The sequence below is a fragment of the Macrosteles quadrilineatus genome, unplaced genomic scaffold, assembly GCF_028750875.1.
Source record: "Macrosteles quadrilineatus isolate MER2022 unplaced genomic scaffold, UCM_ALF_1.0 Scaffold_1__1_contigs__length_201487025, whole genome shotgun sequence".
Lineage (NCBI taxonomy): Eukaryota > Metazoa > Arthropoda > Insecta > Hemiptera > Cicadellidae > Macrosteles > Macrosteles quadrilineatus.
The window spans coordinates 18957166-18976280 of record NW_026542594.1 but is presented as its reverse complement, the minus strand read 5'-3'; the positions used below and the strand labels follow the sequence as shown (position 1 = coordinate 18976280).

Below are 19115 nucleotides of genomic sequence, written 5' to 3'. Positions count from 1 at the left end.
AATTACTGAAATAACAAGAAACAAATTCTAAACAAAGCAAGAAATCTACAGAAAACCTAACAACTAACAATAAAGTTGGCTTCAGCTGTTCCATAAGGATTGGAAATCTACCTTAATCTAATCGTCATAACAGATCCCACACTCCGCACTGCTAAGTTAGCCTTTACTACAATGTATCGAGTAAGCTTCAGTATAATCATTGCTCAATAGTAACAAGTGATGTTTTTGCTTTTGTACTGTATTTTGTAATTTCTAGTATACTGTTGGTAGATGCCTTTATGAACACACGTCTTACAACCTACAAGTCTTTTGTTTACTTTTTCCTTGTTATTTGATTCAACCAAAATGGTTACTTAGCAACCCATAAGACTAATGTTAAAAAAAATGTGACTTTCAGTTTTATTTTTCTAAGTAATTAGATTTTTGTTGGCAGTTCTAACTGCAGTAAACTCGTTTTTAGGCCAAAAATAAACTATTTACAACATTTGAAGAAAATCGTCGGAGCCGTTTTCGAGATATTTCTGCAAGCAAGCAAGCAAGCATACATACAAGCAAACATTGCTCGTATTAGAGTATAGGATTGCTATAGCTTTTATTTTGTAAAAAAAAAAAATAGTTTGACTAATTTTAATCATGTTTATGTAAACTGATTACAAAATAAATTATACTTATAGTTTGTTTACACCAATACCACAGTTGTAAAAGTACAAAAAATATCGTCCATCTGGCAACACTGAGTTTAAAGTGGAACTGATCTTTTCTTTCTACCAAGACCCAATGAGATTGCGTCATTCTGATGCATCGATGTTCCTTGCAGTCTTGCAGTAACTTATCGGTTTGTAAAACTAAACACCAATACCGATTAATGTGAAAAAATATTATGCTACAATAGGTTATTTTTATTTGTTGTATTTCTATATTTTGGTATAAAATATATTGTTATTTCTATATTTTGGTATAAAATATTTGTATGGCAGTTCAAACTAAATCTGATACTGTACTTTATAATATCTTTCAAGAATCATCTGCCATTGTTATACGAGACTCCCTTGTTGACTATCGACTATTGCAATTCGATAGATTCATTCAATGCTTTATTTCAACTTACTGTATCGTTATCGAGACGTATTGTTGACTGTTGTAGGAAAGTGAAAGTATGTTAGTTTAGTTTAGTAGTCCTCTTGCTAGCTCTGCCGAAGGATGATGGGTGTTTGTTGAACATTTGGTTTACGCTGGTCTAACCTATATGAGGTTAGATAGTTGTTTTTTGTAGGAATGGGGATTAAATAAGGCATCAACACAAAACAAAATATAATTTATTAAATATGGGTATAGAAAATCGTGAAGTGGCACTATTTATAGCTACTCGACTCGAGGTCGAGTATTTGAAAAAACTCGAGTAATTACTCGAAGGTCGAGTACTCGCCCACCCCTAATGTTTATACACTTCAGCCTTTAGGTAGCCCCACGGAAAGAAATCACAAGGTGATAAGTCGGGTGACTTTGGGGGCCAGGAAATGTCTCCTCTTAAAGAAACAAGACGTCTAGGGAACAACTCTCCTAACATTTCCATGGACCGCCGAGCAGTTAGAGCTGTGGCTCCGTTCCGTTGGAACCAAACTTCTTCTTCCTCATGGTCTAAAACAAACTGGTTGATCGTGGATTGGGGAAATATCTCTATCATGTGACAATAGCGATCGGCATTTACCGTTACTGTTTGTCCATCTTCTTAAAAAAAGTACGGTCCCCACACACCAAATTCCGCAACAGCGCACCAAACTGTGACTTTTGGGCTGTGTAGTGGTTGTTGGTGGAGTTCCCTAGGATTTTATGCAGCCCAGTAGCGGAAATTCTGTTTGTTAACAGTTCCACACAATGGGAAATGAAGTTCATAAGAAGAAATGAAGACAGCATCTGGGGGAATGTTTTGCAAAATGTCATCACATGCAGCCCTGCGAGAGAGTTTCCACAGATGGTTATGTCGTCCAGGTAAACCTCAGTGCCTTGAAGTTTTTTGTCTAAAATTATTTTTTCATCTTTCTTTGGAATGCAGGAACGCCATTAGTAACCCCAAAAGGAATTCTCTTGAAGTGAAAGAGCTTTCTATAAGCTTCAAAAGCTGTGAATGGTTGATCCTCTTCTCACATAGGGACTCGATGTTAAGCACTTTTCAAGTCTGTTGTGCTGAAAATTGTATGATTCACTACTCTATTGACAATGTCGTCAATTCCAGGTAGTGGAAAAGCATCAAGTGTGTTATATCGCTGTTGATTGTTTGTGATTAATCAACAACCATTCGCCTTTTGTGATTGTCGTCAGCGACTACCAACACTTGTGCTCTCCAAGGAGACAGACTTTTATAGGTTCCTTAAGGAGCTTTTCAACTTCACTCACAATAAATTTTGAATCAAAAAATGAATGACGACGTGATTTAATAGCTTAACATCAGAAGGAATGTTTGGAAAAAGAATAGCAGGTTCCATATTGGCCACTGCCAAAGAGCAAACCTCAATGGGTTTTTGATCACCTCAAAATTCAATGCTTAAAGAAGAGTGACGACCCAAAATTTCATGCCCTATGATGACATCGGTGCAGAGATCAGACAGTACGTTGAGTTTAACAGATTATACACATTAACTTTCATACTAACAATTAACAATTAACAACTACAATTAACAATTAATACTAACTCATGGTGAAACAATGCATTCACCATGAGTTGATGAACACAAGGAAGTATTGGCCATTGATACTTTTATACCTTTAGCTTTGTTAATATGACAAAGAACAGATTAAACAATCTCTGCGATAAGTTTTTACTAATGAAACTAGATGAGCTACCAGTGTCAATGAGAGCTTGCACATTTTCTCCATTGAATTCTACAATTATTATAGACTTGTACACTAGCTAAGCAATCCTTAATTAATAATAAATCCTTTTTTAGTTATTGTGGTGATTGTTGGCAGACTTGTTTGAAATTACCTTTCTTACCACACTGATCACAAACTGCATCCTTAGCTTAAATCTTGGATGTTTCTGTTGACCGCAGAAATAGCATGATGTTTTTGCAGCAGCTGTAATGTTATCTTTAAATATACAATACCAGAAATAAATCGGAAATCATACCCACTCATCACAGATTGCAACTCTACACAAAAAAACCATTATATGCAGGAGAAAAGTTTTTTAGAACTTTACCTAAAGAAATAAAAGAAGAAAATAATGTTAATAAATTTAAAATTAAGTTAAAAAATTATATTACATCAAATCCTATTTATTCAATTAAGGAGTATAACCAGTTGTAAATATGTATTATACGCTATAAGCCCTGTTAGCTATAAGGAAATGACACTATTCCGTTGTATCATCATGTACACATTATGAATAAAGATTGATTTGATTTGATTTACTTGATTAAGTTTCTAGCAAATTTCCATTTTCATTAAAGACATTTACAACTGGTGGATCTTGATAGAATTTGCTCTGATGCTGTGCTAGTTCCAATGATCTAGCTTGAGTAAAGGCAAATGTCAGGCTGAGATTTGAGCTTTTTAAAAGTCGTTGACAAACAAACTTATTTGAAGTTACACTGTTTGCTTAAAAGTTTTAAACATTCTAAGTATTTACTGACTGATTCCCCTTCAATTTGCCTCCTTGTTGTAAGTTGATGTCTCGCAAAAACTTCATTTATAGGCTTGACAAAAATGTTCTTAAGAATACTTACTGCTTCATTGTAATTCTCTGCTTCACTTATGTAGTTGAATATGGATGATGATACATGATTAATGATCTATTGAAGCTTTACTTGTTCATTAGCTTTCGGAAATGAAGTTCTTGAATGAAACACTAACAAACAGTGTTGATAATCTTCAACTGCTGAACTGGATTCAGGATCTATGTTTAATCTTTCAGGCCTAAACAAATTCTCTATGAATGAGTTTGTTTACTTAATAAATTGATATAGTTAGAGAAGAGAAAATAATTATACCTTTAAACCAAGGTTTTATCAAGGCCCCACTAGAAAAACAGGCCATGCTGCAGGATCCATGACTAGTGGATGGATTTGTTGATAGATTCACTGCCATATCCCATATGTTTTAGGTAAATAAACTGGCTATTTGTCAGATTTTAATGGTAAGATTTTAGTACAACTATCCACCACTGTGACGTAGTGCTGCGCTGACTGTGGGAGAGGTTTTGGATTTTGCCGCAATCACGCCTTATTTAATTAAGACTATTATTACTTTGGTTTTAAGTTTGCAATTAGGATAATCAACGATTCGTATAGTTGGAGTTTGGATGATTGGAGTTCTACTGTGAATAAATAAATAAATAAATAAATCTTTATTCTCACATAACGTTTACATAATATAGCAATGCTATAAAACCGGTGACATTGTCAAAATACAAATACCTTTAAGACTTAGGAGTTATAAAAGACTATAAAAAAAAAAAATAAAAATAAAAGTAAAAGTGCTATAAACAAAATGTATCAGTTAAACAATTTAGTAAAAACAAATTTATTTTTACACAACCTGATCAGTTAAGAACTCGTCCATACTGTAATAGGTTTGTAAATGATTTTAAAACGAATCCATCCATTACTCAAACCAACTACTGTATATTATTACTTTTTGTCAACCGTAATCCAAGATGTAATCAGCATAAATATCTTGTATTTTATTGCAGGACGTAACATCAGCCAAGATGTTCAGTGACGAAGCAGCCAACATGTTCGAGCGTGCTACCGGCTCCACACTCAAAAACTCCATGTTGCTGTACTTTGCCTACGCAGACTTTGAAGAGGGAAGAGTCAAGTATGAAAAAGTTCATCAAATCTACCAGAGGTTCCTCGAAATCGAAGATATAGACCCTACTTTGGTGAGTTTATAAAAACCTTGGTTACACATTGTAAGATTATAATTTCATTTGTAGTAAAATATTAAGATATAAAAATATCCCCGCCGCAGTAAACCTGCAGACTAAGCAAATTTCCATTTACCAAGCTGGATTTCTACTAAAATATTCCCTTAAAATGTTCAAATTTATTTCATTTTTAAATAGGCTAACATTCATTTTAATGAGTACTTAGGTTTGCTGCTACAGGGAAGGTATTGAGGTGTTTTTTATTGAAGTGTTGATAGCTTAGTTTGAAATAAGAAATAAACAAAATTGTCAAATTTGATAAAAACATATCCATAAACAAGAAAACTACAACAGTTTATTTATTCTCCATAAAAATAACATGGGAATTTTAAATTTAAAATTTTTCAATTATCTCCGTAACCGTTAGGCATACAACAACGCTTCATTTTTTAATCTCTACAAAGTGGTTTGGAGAGAAATTGTGAAATTTTGTGTTTTTAGGGTCGAAAATGGGAAAAACCAATTTTTACTCCATTAAACCCCCCATAACCCCCGTTCCCATAGTCCGATCATGCTGGTTCGCAAACTCTTTAGAATAAATGTAGGTTTACACGTTTTTACCAAATTTAATCAAAATCGGATCATTTTTGCTCGTGCTAACAGACACATATATAAGGCTATATATTTATATATATAGGGTGTCTGTGAACTCTTTCGAAAAACTTCACAGGATTGTTCCTTGGGTTAGTACAAGAATATTTTACATTATAAACATGGGTCACCGGAGGCTCGTTTTCCGGCCGTCTGTCTGTATGTGATTTTTACAAATGAATCCATAACTTTCAAACTCCTGAAGCGATTGACTTGAAACTTGGTACGGAAGTAGTGACAGGTAAGGCTAATTTTTGCACAAAGTATCAGGTTTATAAATTGTATCAATCCAAAATGGCGGCCATTTAAAATTTTATTTCTTAAATACTGTAACTCAAAAACCGTTGATTTTACAAAAAGATTGACAGGAATAACTTTTTTAAGGGAATCTAATTAAATTATACATCGATTGAAATCTTATTATTTAAGATTGGACGAATATTAATTGAGATATGGCAGCTTTAGTGATACGTGACCACTAGAGGTTAGTTGCAGTGCATAGCGAGGCATGCAGCTAAAGTCTGCCACAATACAACAATCTCAGTCCGCCTTGCAAGTTATTTTTAAGCGATTTTAGATTATTTCAAACAATAATAAAATATTACATAATCCTAAAAGTTCTTATTCAAAGAAAGACTTTGTTCAATAAAGTCAGTTCCTCTACCTTTTTACACTGAGTGTCAGTGTACACTTTAAAAGTGAGTGTAAGTATAAAATTTATTAATGAATAAATAATAACATTTTCAGGCAACAATAAAATCAGCTGATTAGTTTGTAAACATGTACGATGACTTCACCCCAGCTGATACAAAAAGTTTGGGTGTTTTGTGTTAATTTTAAAGACAGTAAAATAGTGGCTTGGAAGTAAAACAACTTCTAAGCCATACTAATGATAAATAATTGTAAAAAAAAAAATACTTTTAGGGTTATGTAATATTTTATTATTGTTTGAAATCTAAAATCGCTTAGAAATAACTTGCAAAGCGGATGGGGACTGTTGCATTGTTGTGGCAGACCATGACTCGGTATGCACTGCAACTAACCTCTAATGGTCACGTATCACTAAAGTTGCCATATCTCAGTTAATTTTCGTTCAATATTGAAAAATATTGGAGTCAATTGATTTGTAATTAAATTTACTTAAAAAATTAAATTTTGTAAATTTTTTGTAAAATCAACGGTTCTCGAGTTATTTAAGAAATAAAATTTTAAATGGCCGCCATTTTGGATTGGTTTAATTTATTGAGCGGAGTGAGCAAAGCTCTTATACGTCGACTCTTATGCATTTCGTAATACGCAAACTCCTCCTAGACGGCTGAATCAATCGTTTTAAAATTTTGCATGGTGATAAAGACCATATCGGTGAGTGCCAACATCTATATTACGTTAAAAAAGTCGAATCGAAATCGATCACCACTTACCATCGTTTTTGTATATTTACCGTCTTGTGAGTAACAGTATAAGCGTAAATATATGTTTTAAGTGTTATAAGACGTTTCTTTTATTTACTTTCCGTTAAAAAAGTCTCTCAGGAATCCGCCCCACTGGGTCTCAAAGTTTCAATGTAATCCTTAAGGAAGCTGTATTTGACACATAAACAAAGACATATCAGCTGTTGACTTTTGAATGCAGTAGATAAAGAATTAGCTGATAGTATTATTCCACAGATATTAGAACAGAAACGGTATGGATCATAAATATAATCAAATAACGACACTAGCTTGAGGTTCGTGACTTATGAAGTGGTGAAGAAAGTAGTAAAGCTGAGCAGTCAGGAGTGTGGAAAGTGTTTATGACGATTAGATTAAGGTATCTGCATTTCTAAATTTCGATGAGAAGGTAGAAGAACAGGTCCGCTACGTAGGAAGTGGTGAAGGAAGTAGTAAAGCTGAGCAGTCTGGAGTGTGGAAACTGTTTATGACGATTAGATTAAGGTATCTGCATTCCTAAAATTCTATGAGAAGGGAGGAAAACAGGTCCGCGACGTAGGATGCGGTGAAGGAAGTAGTAAAGGCGAGCAGTCTGGAGTGTGAAAACTGATTATGACGATTAGATTAAGGTATCTGCAATCCTAAAATTCTATGGGAAGGGAGGGAAAGAGGTCCGCGACGTAGGAAGTGGTGAAAGAAGTAGTCAAGGCGAGCAGTGTGGAGTGTGGGAACTGGAAACTGTTTGTAGCAGTTTTAATGTATCTGCAATGCTGAAGTGCTATGAGAAGGGATGGAAGCATGCCCACGACATAGGAAATGGTGAAAGAAGTATTAAAGGCTAGCAGTACAGAGTGTGGGAATGTTTGTGGCAATTTGATTAACGTATCTAAAATACTAAAATGCTATGGAAAGTGATGAATACAGGTCCACGACGTAGGAAGTGGCTTAGGAAGTAGTAAAGTATGAGCATCAGCATAGTGTGAGATTCGTCTGTGGCAGTTAGATTAATGGTTCTTCAATACTAAAATGCTATGAGAAAGGAAGGAAACAGGTCTATGACGTAGTAAATGGTGAAGGAAGTAGTAAGGCAGAGTGTGGGAACTGTCTTTGGCAATTACATTAATGTATCTGCAATCCTAAAATGCTATGGGAAGAGAGGGAAACAGGTCCACGACGTAGGGTGTGGTGAAGGAAGTAGAAAACGTGAGCAGTGTTGAGTTTGGGAATGGATTAATGTATCTGCAATGCTAAAATGCTACGGGAAGAGACTGTAGACTGTATGTTAAAATGATTACAAAACACGAATCGATACATATTTTCGATACATGCAATCGTTTACAATCGTAATTTACAACTGAGCTGACAACAGCTGATTTTAACTCCATAGAGGCTAAACGATTTTTACTCCCTAAATATTAAAAATGCTACTTTAGACCCGCAACGCATGCATTAAAAACTACTGTTTTACTGCGGTATGACAAAAACAATGTAATATGAACATGAACCCTTCATGACTCCGCTCAATTTTGTGGATGCCTCTGCGAACACCACCTAGTAAATCTGATACTTTGTGCAAAGATTAGCCTTACCTGTCACTACTTACGTACCATGTTTCAAGTCAATCGCTTAAGGAGTTCGAAAGTTAGGGATTTATTTGTGAAAATCACATACAGACAGACAGCTGGAAAACACCGGAGCCTCGTTTATACCCATGTTTATAATGTAAAATATTCTTGTATTAACCCAAGGAACACTCCTGTGAGGTTTTTCGAGAGAGTTCATAAACACTGTCTTTCTCACTTTCGTCTAGTTCACTCTGGGATAACTATTAACTCACTGATACACTCACAAATACACTAACATACACCATTGGCGACTAGAACTAAGTTAGTGTCACTTTTGGTAAGGGTGGGTGAGAGTGACGGGGCGTGACGTGTAAAGTATAGAGATGGCGGGAACAAGGAGCGACAAGAACAACAAACAGTGGGAATGACAAACAGCAGGAAATGACGCTATTGCCACCCACAAGGAGTAAATTACCCTCGAAAACCGAAAATCACCTGGGGACCGATCAGGTTGGCACTACTGTTTTCTAGCATCGCTTTGTTAAATATCTTCAGTGCCGACCTTAAGGTTAAGTCCAAACCTGGGACTTAAGGTTTGGTCCAAACTTTTATTGGGGTCAAATTCTTAACTTTTTGTATGGAAACTTTATAACTAAGATTAACAAGTATAAAAACATTGTGTAGCTGTAAACTTAACCGCAATTCTCTGTTTGGCACTGCAGTAATCAAACAAAAACTGGCAAAGCACTTAACATGTTAATATGCAACCCGTTTTACTCTCTAAATGATTCAATGATTAAATATGTAGCCTTTCCAGAATATCCATTAAAGTAAAAATATTAGAAGACTGTTTATCTTTTTTCTTTATCATATTAGATCAAATAAAATTGTTTAAGGTAAATGTGAAAAAAATAAGTCTTGTGTTTATAATAGTAGTTATTATGCATGGTTTTGCTACAACTGTTCATTATTGTTTTAGGCGTACATTCAATATATGAAGTTTGCAAGGAGAGCAGAAGGCATCAAGTCTGCAAGGAATGTTTTTAAAAGAGCTCGGGAGGACCCTCGTTCCAAATGGCAGGTAAGACATTGAACCCATTGTGTCTACCAACCAAGAAGTCCGGGAAACCGGGAATTGTTCTTAATTTTGGGCCGGCCATGAAATGTACAAGAATCATCCTTAAGTGTCCTTAAGTAGTTTAGGAAGTTTGCACAGTCGATTTAAAAAAAAATATTTGTACTACATTTGCCTTGGCACCTGCGGCGCCTTCAAATCCACCTTTAAACCACCCGACCGCCCTATAAATTCTGCACTCGGTGAGAGGGAGGGGGAGCAGCATTCAGTGTCCACAACAGTGTTATTCCGATCGCAGTTGACATTGTCTTGTGTTGTAGTTGTACGCAAGATTCAAGATTCAAAAAGTCTTTATTCACACAGTACAAATTTGTATACCGGATTAGTGTCTGTTACTTACTACCTAAATTAACAACAAGAAACAGTTAAACATTACAAAATACTATACATTATTCAGTGGCTTAATTAACGCCAATGCAACCAATGCGGTGCATTGGGGCACAGGCCTTCAAGGGGTGCAGGCCTTAGAGAGGGCGCAAAAAACTGATATTCTGGAAAATTTTTAGCAAAAAAAAATATGTTGAAGCAAAACTCCCTGTAGCTAACTGAAAATAAATGTAAAGAAATATTCGTGGTACTTTATTCCATTACAGTCACAACAGAATGTTGGTGACTCTTTTGTTTGCTATCATCGTGATCTCCTAAGTGCGACGGTGCCTTTTTTCGCTTATCGCTTTCTTATCACAAGAATTGACTGCTCTTGTTTTAGCGAATTTCCCTATAGGGAAGTAGCTATTACCGTAGGTGGCATGGTAAGACCTAGGCCCGGGACCAATTTACTTTTTCATTTTGATGTCCCCAGAGGCCAAAAACGCCATTCTTCAAATTTTCGAGAGAGTTCATAAACACTGTCTTTCTCACTTTCGTCTAGTTCACTCTGGGACAACTATAAACTCACTGATACACTCACAAATACACTAACATAGACTAACATATGCGGCGGGGGTATTTATTTATTATTGTTAGCTACAAAGATAAAAAGTAACCACGACCCCTGTCAGTCCTTGTTGTACGATCAGTAGTGTTAGTGTTATTTGTTTTATTTATACAATCTATATATATATGTGTGTGTGTCCGTGAATGCGATAACTTCAGTAAATTTTGTCCGATTTTGATGAAATTTGGTTTAAAGGCGTAAAGCGGGATAAACTTGAATGAGTTCGCGAACCAGCATGATCGGACTATGGGAACGGGGGTTTATGGGGGGTTTTATGGAAAAAAATTGGGGTTTCCCATTTTTTACCTTAAAAACACAAAATTTCACAATTTCTTTCCAAACCATTCTGTAGAGCTTAAAAAAACAAATAATGTAGTATGTTGAAGCATTATTATGCGCCTAATGGTTACGAAGAAAATTAAAAAAAATTTGATTTAAAAATTCCTATGTTGTTCTTATGGAGAATAAGTCAACTGTTGTAGTTTGCTTGTTTATGAACATATTTTGATCAAATTTGGAAAATACATTGATTTCTTACTAAACTACAGTACCTATTAACATTTTACATAAAAAAAAACACGTTTTTACCCTCCCTGTTGCAGGGTACTTGTTAAACTAATTCTATTCAAATAGGGAAAACATGTGATATTTTTAAGGAGACATTTTAGTGTAAATCCAATCAGGCAAATGGAAATTCACTAAGTCTGCAGGTTTGCTGCAGCGGGGGTATTTATTTATCATTGTTAGCTACAAAGATAGAGAGATAAAATCTGTCAGTATTATTTTAGTAACCACGACCCTTGTCAGTCCTTGTTGTAGTGTCAGTCGATCAGTAGTGTTATTTGTTTTATTTATACAATTCAAAACAAATTTTGTCGGTGTATTTGTTTTACAATTGAAATTAGTGCACTGTTTTTTTGTGCGTTTAAGTGGATTTTGTTATGATATCTGAACAAAATGGAAGGAAATAAAATACCTAGTGGTGCCGAGAGTGGTGCAATAAAAGATAAAAACAAGAAGATGAAAAAGTAAAAAGAAAATTACCAAAGATTGACAACCTTTTTTTAAAAACAGGATTTTGCGGATACTTTTAAAAGCCTTAAACTTCTAAAATAGCTGTAGGCGACTCTTTGATTGTAAAAATGCATCGTCTAGTAAAATTAATCAAATTTTGAGAAACGGAACATGAACATTATATTGTAGCTTGCGATATTATGTATACTGTATAGGACACTGAATAAATATACAATGTTCAGTAAAGTAAGAAGTAGTCTATATTTTATTGTCCTAAAAATACATTAATTAAATGTAAGTATGTAATATTATCCTTACTTCAGTTATGTTAATGCTGGTTGGTAATGTGTTGGTAATTTGATTTTACTTTCAATTAGTCTTTTGTATAATATTTTTTTAATATTCAAATTTAACATTACTGTACATAATAAATTATATTTCTTTGGGTAATCTTTCTCTAATTGGATAGAGCTTGTACAATGTCATATGTAGTGGAATAGTATCCAGGAAGTGTGGAAGTACGGAGAAATGTTGTTAGTTTCGTTGGAGGTTATTGGGGGGGGGGGGGGAATGAGTTTACGAATAGGGGCGCACGGGTAATAGTTGCATTGGGGCGCAGTCAGACTAGTTACGCCAGTGACATTATTTAAAATTGAAATTACTAAAATCTTGTATACTGTAAGGTGCAAGGTCAAGTAAGAATGCCTTAAGTTTTTTCATAAATTTAGATTTGTCTTTTTCATTTTTTTAAATGCTAGGAAGTAAAAAAAAAAATAGTTTCTAATATAAGAAGGTTTATATTAGACCTATTACTAAAACAACTAACACTGTAGCAATAGATAAAATACTAAAAATAGAAACAAGAAGAAGAGACAGAATTTAAAAAGAATCTAACCATTATATTGACTTAAGTGGTCCAATGCTCACCATAAAATAATTATAGTAATAATAAAAATAAGAAGGTTTATTTTTGAAAAGTTAAAACCTTGGTTGTTCTTTAACTAGAGTCGGACCCACGTAAGTTTGCAGTTGGTGGCAGCCAATCACAAGACCAGGCTAGTGCGACGTTGCCACATCGCCCATTGACAACACTAAATAAAATACAGTGTGTAAATTAAGTATTGAAACAAATCTGTATTTTTTAAACCAAAATAGATAGAAATATTCTGTTTGTGTCAATAATTGTTAACAAAGATTCCGCAACTTTTTACATCAAAAGTATTTTTTTACCCCCCTAACAGGGTAGGGGGTGACTAATTTTTTTAAAGTAGCAACCCCTATTCAGTGACCCCTCATTTTGAAGGATTTGTCAAAAAAACTCAATGAAGCAAACCCGAGGTGGATATCTCAACCCTAGCCAAAATGACAGGTATTCCAAAATTTGATTTATTGTATGTGAAAAAGCGCCAATTTCACAAACAATGGAAAGAAATCTGTAATTTAAAAACCGAAATAGATAGAAATATTATGTTTGTGGAATTGATTGTTAACATAGGTTCCACAATTTTTTACATCAACAATATTTTTTCAAACCATTTAACAGGGTAGGGGGTGGGGGTGACTCAATATCAACCCCTATTGAGTGACCCCACATTTTGAAGGGTTTGTTAAAAGAAAAACAATGATGCAAACCCGAGGTAGATATTTCACCCCTAGCCTAAATGGCGGGTAATCCAAAATTTAATTTTTGTAAAAAAGCACCCATTTTGGAATATCCGCCATTTTGGCTAGGGGTGAGATATTCATCTCGGATTTGCGTCATTGTGTTTCTTTTGAAAAACCCTTCAAAATGAGGGGTCACTCAATAGGGGTTGCTATTTGAAAAAAATAAGTCACCCCCTACCCCCTACCCTGTTAGGGGGGTTAAAAAAATATTTTTGATGTAAAATATTGCGGAACCTTTGTTATTAATTATTGCCACAAACAGAATATTTCTATCTATTTCGGTTTTAAAAATACAGATTTGTTTTAATACTTAATTTACACACTGTATACTAAGCAATATTTTCAACTCAGCTGGTATTATTAGATTTGGCAACACCGCATTGTTCTCATTGGTTCATTCAAAACCATATGGTAAATAGGCTCCTCCCTCAACTGCAAACTTGCGTGGTCCCGACTGTAAATAATTTTTACCCCTTGTATTATAATTATGCACAGGTAATTCTTGAGTCTCTGCAATATTGAAAAAAATATTTAATTGTTTCAAAAATATATGAGGAAAGTATATAAAGCATATATAACACATAATATATGTGTTATATAAACGACTAATTTACATAAGATTATTACTAGCTAAGCTTTTTCCTCAGAAAATTTGTTAAACATAATTGTTGGTGTCTGATTTAATTAATTTGACTTGGGGTTTAACTTGACTTAATTCCTGTTTACCTATGGGGGAATTCACATGGGGGAAGTAGAGCCACCAAAACGCTTTCCACCGTACACGGTTCTGTGCCATCAGCTTGATTTCATCCCCAGCTCTTGCTCTCTTTCTTGATTTCTTTGTCGACCAACCTCTTCTAGGTTGTCTTCGGCCTTCCTCTTTTCCTATTCCCCTGAGGGTTCCACTCGAGTGCTTGGCGACTAATGGTGTAGTTTGACCTTCTTAGCGTATGGCCAATCCAGGCAAACTTTATTTTTGTTACGGTCTCATTTACTGGGCTTTAGTTTGCCACTCTCAGTAATTCTTCGTTGGCAATTCTTTGAGGCATTTATTGATAAAAAACTTGCAATTTGCTGGCTATAGTATTTGTTACTTTTCATGTTTGGCAGCCACATAAGAGTAGGGTTTTGAATTTCCTGAAATGCTTATTGGAAAATATGTACCCGCGCCCTGTGGGTGTTTTCTGTTAGGCCGGCGGGCCAGTCCGGGCCTGAACTTGTCTTTACAAAAACGCAAATGGTTTCAAATGAAGGACTCAAGTTTCATCAAGGTGCACAAAATTATTATTCATTAAGGAGCTTTTTTCCAGATGGATAAAAAAAACAAATAAACAACCAAGCAAATAAACCTTTTGTGTTTAAATTATGTTATGTAAAACTCTGACTCATTAACTGCTCCTCATGATCATTGTAAATCTTATCTTACTAATATTATAAATGTGAAAGTTTGTGTGTTTGTTTGTTTGTTTGTTTGTTTGTTTGTTTGAAGTTCAATCACGCATAAACTACTGGACTGATTGGGCTGAAATTTGGCATGATGATAGCTCACATTCCCGATTAACATATAGGCATATTATTATCTCAAAAATCCTTTCGGGCTCCGCCCCAGTGGCTCTGTAGTTCCCCATGTTAACCTTATGAGTATTCATATTTAAAGGGAATTAAAGAATTTAGTCAGCTGTTTCAACTAAAAAAGTTGGTTCTATGAATACAAAAGCATTAACAAGTTATAAGATTTACCAACAGGGTGCAGCACTATAATTTTTTTTGCATTTATGTAAACAGCTAATTTGAACTAAGCAGCAACAAAAAAACTGTGATACACAATGAGAACTGTCAAAAGTAGGATTGTTTACAGTTATGTTTAAGTTTTTAATGCCATGAATAATTTGTGAATTTGTAATAATTTATTTTTCTTTATTAATTGTTAAGGTGAAGTATTAGAACATTAGGTATAAGATGCACCATAGTATACCGTCAATTTAAGGAAGCAAATTTTATCAAACTTTGTCCTCCCCCATTGCAAACGCAAAGCTTGAGTATAACTGCAATAAGCATTTTAAACTCAAATGCTAACCCCGTACGAAGGACGGGTACTCTGCTAGTTAAGAAATATAACTATGACTACAATAATGAATTTTTGCAGATCTTTGTTGCTGCGGCTCTAATGGAATACTACTGCAGTAAAGATAAAAATATTGCATTCAGAATATTTGAACTCGGATTGAAGAAGTTTTCAAACTGCCCAGAATACATTGTGTGCTATGTTGACTACCTTTCACATTTAAATGGTGAGTGCAAAGTAGTTGAAATGGAGATTATTATTCGATCAATATTAGTTTTGTTATCTCACAGAACTTCACTATTCTAAACCCAAATAAAAAGAAAAGAAATAAAACAATACAGGAATAATATTTTTAGAAAAGTGAGAGATTATTGGTTGTTTTTAATTTGTGGGATGATCGGCTAAATCGTACCAAATTTGCCTTCCTGGGGTTGTCCAAGTTTAACGCTACTCTCCCATAGTGTTGTTTATTGGACCCAAGACTAATTTTTCCTCATTAATTCACACTCAACTTTAAAACACAGCGGACATGAATGTTTTGATTTAACTTAGACTAGTACTATATTGTACAAATATTGGTCTAAAAACTGCTTTCACAATAAAAAACTCTGAAAAACAATTAAAATACCCCCGCCGCAGCAAACCTGCAGACTAAGCGAATTTCTATTTGACTGATTGGATTTACACTGAAATGTCTACTTAAAAATATAACATTTATTCCCGATTTAAATAGAATTAGTATAACAAGTACTTAGGTTTGCTGCATCAGGGAGGGTAAAACCGTTTTTTTTTTGTAAAATGTTAATAGTTAGTAAGAAATAAAAACATTTTCCAAATTTGATCAAAATATGTTCATAAACAAGCAAACTACAACAGTTTACTTATTCTCCATAAGAATAACATGGGAATTTTAAATTTACAATTTTTTGGAATTTTCTTCGTAACCATTAGGCGCATAACAACGCTTCAAAATACTAAATTATTTGTTTTTTAAGCTCTACAAAATGATTTGGAAAGAAATTGCTAAATTTTATGTTTTTTGGGACAAAAATGGGAAAAACCTATTTTTACCCCATAAAACCCCCGTTCCCATGGTCCGATCATGCTGGATTGCGAACTCGTTCGAATAAACGTAGGTTTACACGTTTGTACCAAATTTCATCAAAATCGGATCATTTTTGCTCGAGTTATCGTGCTAACGGACACATATATATATATATATATATATCTAATATATAAAATTCTCGTGTCACAGTGTTTGTCTGCAAACTCCTCCGGAACGACTTCACCGATCGTTATGAAATTTGGTGTGTAAATTCTGTAGGTATGCGAATGAATCGGACGTAAACTATTTCCCGTTTCGAAATTCTTAAAAGGGCTCCGCCCCAGTGGCTCTGGAGTTTCCCATGTTAACCTTATGAGAAATGGAATTAATGAATCTTAACAGCTGTTTCAATTAAACAAGTTGGTTCTGTTCTATGATGTTCAATAGCATTAAAGTTACAAGGATTACCAACAGGGTGCAGCACTATTATTTCTTTTACATTTATGACAACAGCTAATTTGCAACCAAAAGGTGAGTGAGCGTAGCGAACGAACTTCAACCAGGACGTGATTGAGCGATGCGAACGAGATCATCTTGAAAATTAAACGTAACGGTACTTTCTTTCCATCGGTCTGTCTTAGGGGAAACCTATAACTTAGGCGATACGAAGTTCGCCAGGTCAGCTAGTAAATATATAAATATATAAATATATATATATATATATGTGTGAATTTGAACGGATGGTGTTTTTGGCCTCTAGGGACCTCAAAACTAAAAAGAAAATCGGTCCCGCGTCCAGGTCTTACCATGAGTACTACGGTAATAGCTTTTTCCCTATATGGGAAATTCGCTAATAAGTCACACACATTAGACGAAATTATTTGGTATTAACAAAAGAATGCATAACATTTGTTTCATTTCATAACAGTTAATACGAAAAGCAATGCAAACAGTTTAAGACGTGTTAATAATTTAAACCCGATTTTTTACCTGCTCAAATCCACCATTTTACTCAAAATGTGTATTTTAAATTTTGGTTGTTTGTTATTTCTAAAGCTATTTTTTTTTTTCAGAGGACAACAACACAAGAGTCTTGTTTGAAAGAGTGTTATCCTCTGGAAGCTTAGAACCTGAAAAATCAGTGTAAGTAAACTCAGTGCTTTGAAAAAAAAATCATAAGTGTTTTTTTCCTAGATATGTGTACCATTTTTGTGCTTAATGTTGGCTATATCGATATAGTATTTTAGTAGTGACAGCCGCACAGACAAACAAACAAACAGACATCACCTATGCAGAGGTGAAGCCATTATTTAAAAAAAGTTCTAAGAGTAATTCAGATAACTACTGACCTGTTTCTGTCCTGCCTTCTTTTTCAAAGATATTTAAAAAAATTGCATTCAATTAAATGTCCTATTTTCTGGAATCTAATAACTTATTAGCTGATGAACAGTTTGGTTTTAGGAAAAATCGAAGTACCACTTCCACTGTGGCTCACTTTGTAAATTCAATAACACAGAGCTTGGATGGGTCACAGAGCACTATTGGCGTGTTCTGTGATCTATACACAAAGCCTTTGATAGTGTACACCATCAAATTCTTCTTGATAAATTATCCTCCTATAGATTCTCAGAATCAGTTATTTTGTGGTTGAAATCATATTTAAGCGATCGCTTTCAAAGAACAGTTATTATTAAAGAAAACATTAATTATGCTTCTTAATGGGAAAAGATTGTTATGGGGGTGCCTCAGGGCTCTATATTAGGACCGTTATTGTTTTTGATGTACATAAATGATCTACCTAAGAATGTTAAACCACAGAAAACGTACTACTATAACCCAGAATGCCAACCGCATGGTAAAAAGCATTAAGCGGTTTGAGAGAGCTTTGCCTGTCAATCCGTAGGCAGCGCCACCAGTGTTGCCATGCAATAGCATAGCAACGCTGGTGGCGCTGCCTACAGATTGACAGGCAAAGCTCTCTCAAACCGCTTAATGCTTTTTTTTTTTTAAATCCATGTGTGTAGCCCCTAAGCTGTTGGACATAATGTAAGACTAAATTACTTAAGTAATTCCCGTCACAGCTCAATAAAATATGTCTATTCAGGACATGTTTTGGTGTTAAAACACCATCGTCAGCTTCAGGTACATAGTGTAGAGTTGATCAGTTGTTAACATCGTCAGAAGAACACAGTACGAACACGAATAAATACATAAAACAATTAAACATTTGTCAGATGTGTCCTGTTTTTTAAATGTTTAATTGTTTTATGTATTTATTCGTGTTCGTACTGTGTTCTTCTGACGATGTTAACAACTGATCAACTCTACACTATGTACCTGAAGCTGACGATGGTGTTTTAACACCAAAACATGTCCTGAATAGACATATTTTATTGAGCTGTGACGGGAATTACGTAAGTAATTTAGTCTTACATTAATGCTTTTTACCATGCGGTTGGCATTCTGGGTTATAGTAGTACGTTTTCTGTGTGTTAAACCTAGTTTGTTGTTATATGCTGACGATACGACAGCCATCATTAAATAAATAAACGGTATCAGCATTCTGACACATACTTTCTCCCATAAGTTTGTCAAAAACCTTTATCATATGTAAGTGGTGAGAGTAAATATACGCAAATGGGATTTGTACAATTTTGTTCACAATTTAAAGGACTACAACATGCTAAATTTTTATCAAAATCGTTAGGGCCATTTTTGGGAAAATCCGATTTTTCTGTTAT

General features: G+C 34.5%; 1 protein-coding gene across 2 annotated transcripts in view; it reads left to right on the top strand.

The window, feature by feature from the left end:
- LOC129004589 (protein suppressor of forked) overlaps positions 1–19115 on the top strand; it is a 137913-nt gene that overhangs the window by 84371 nt on the left and 34427 nt on the right. For both annotated transcript variants that reach the window (XM_054433142.1, XM_054433143.1), the window contains exons 8-11: positions 4691–4882; positions 9493–9594; positions 15411–15555; positions 17448–17517. In XM_054433142.1, coding sequence (XP_054289117.1) covers positions 4691–4882; positions 9493–9594; positions 15411–15555; positions 17448–17517 — 509 coding nt within the window. The remainder of the gene's footprint in view (positions 1–4690; positions 4883–9492; positions 9595–15410; positions 15556–17447; positions 17518–19115) is intronic.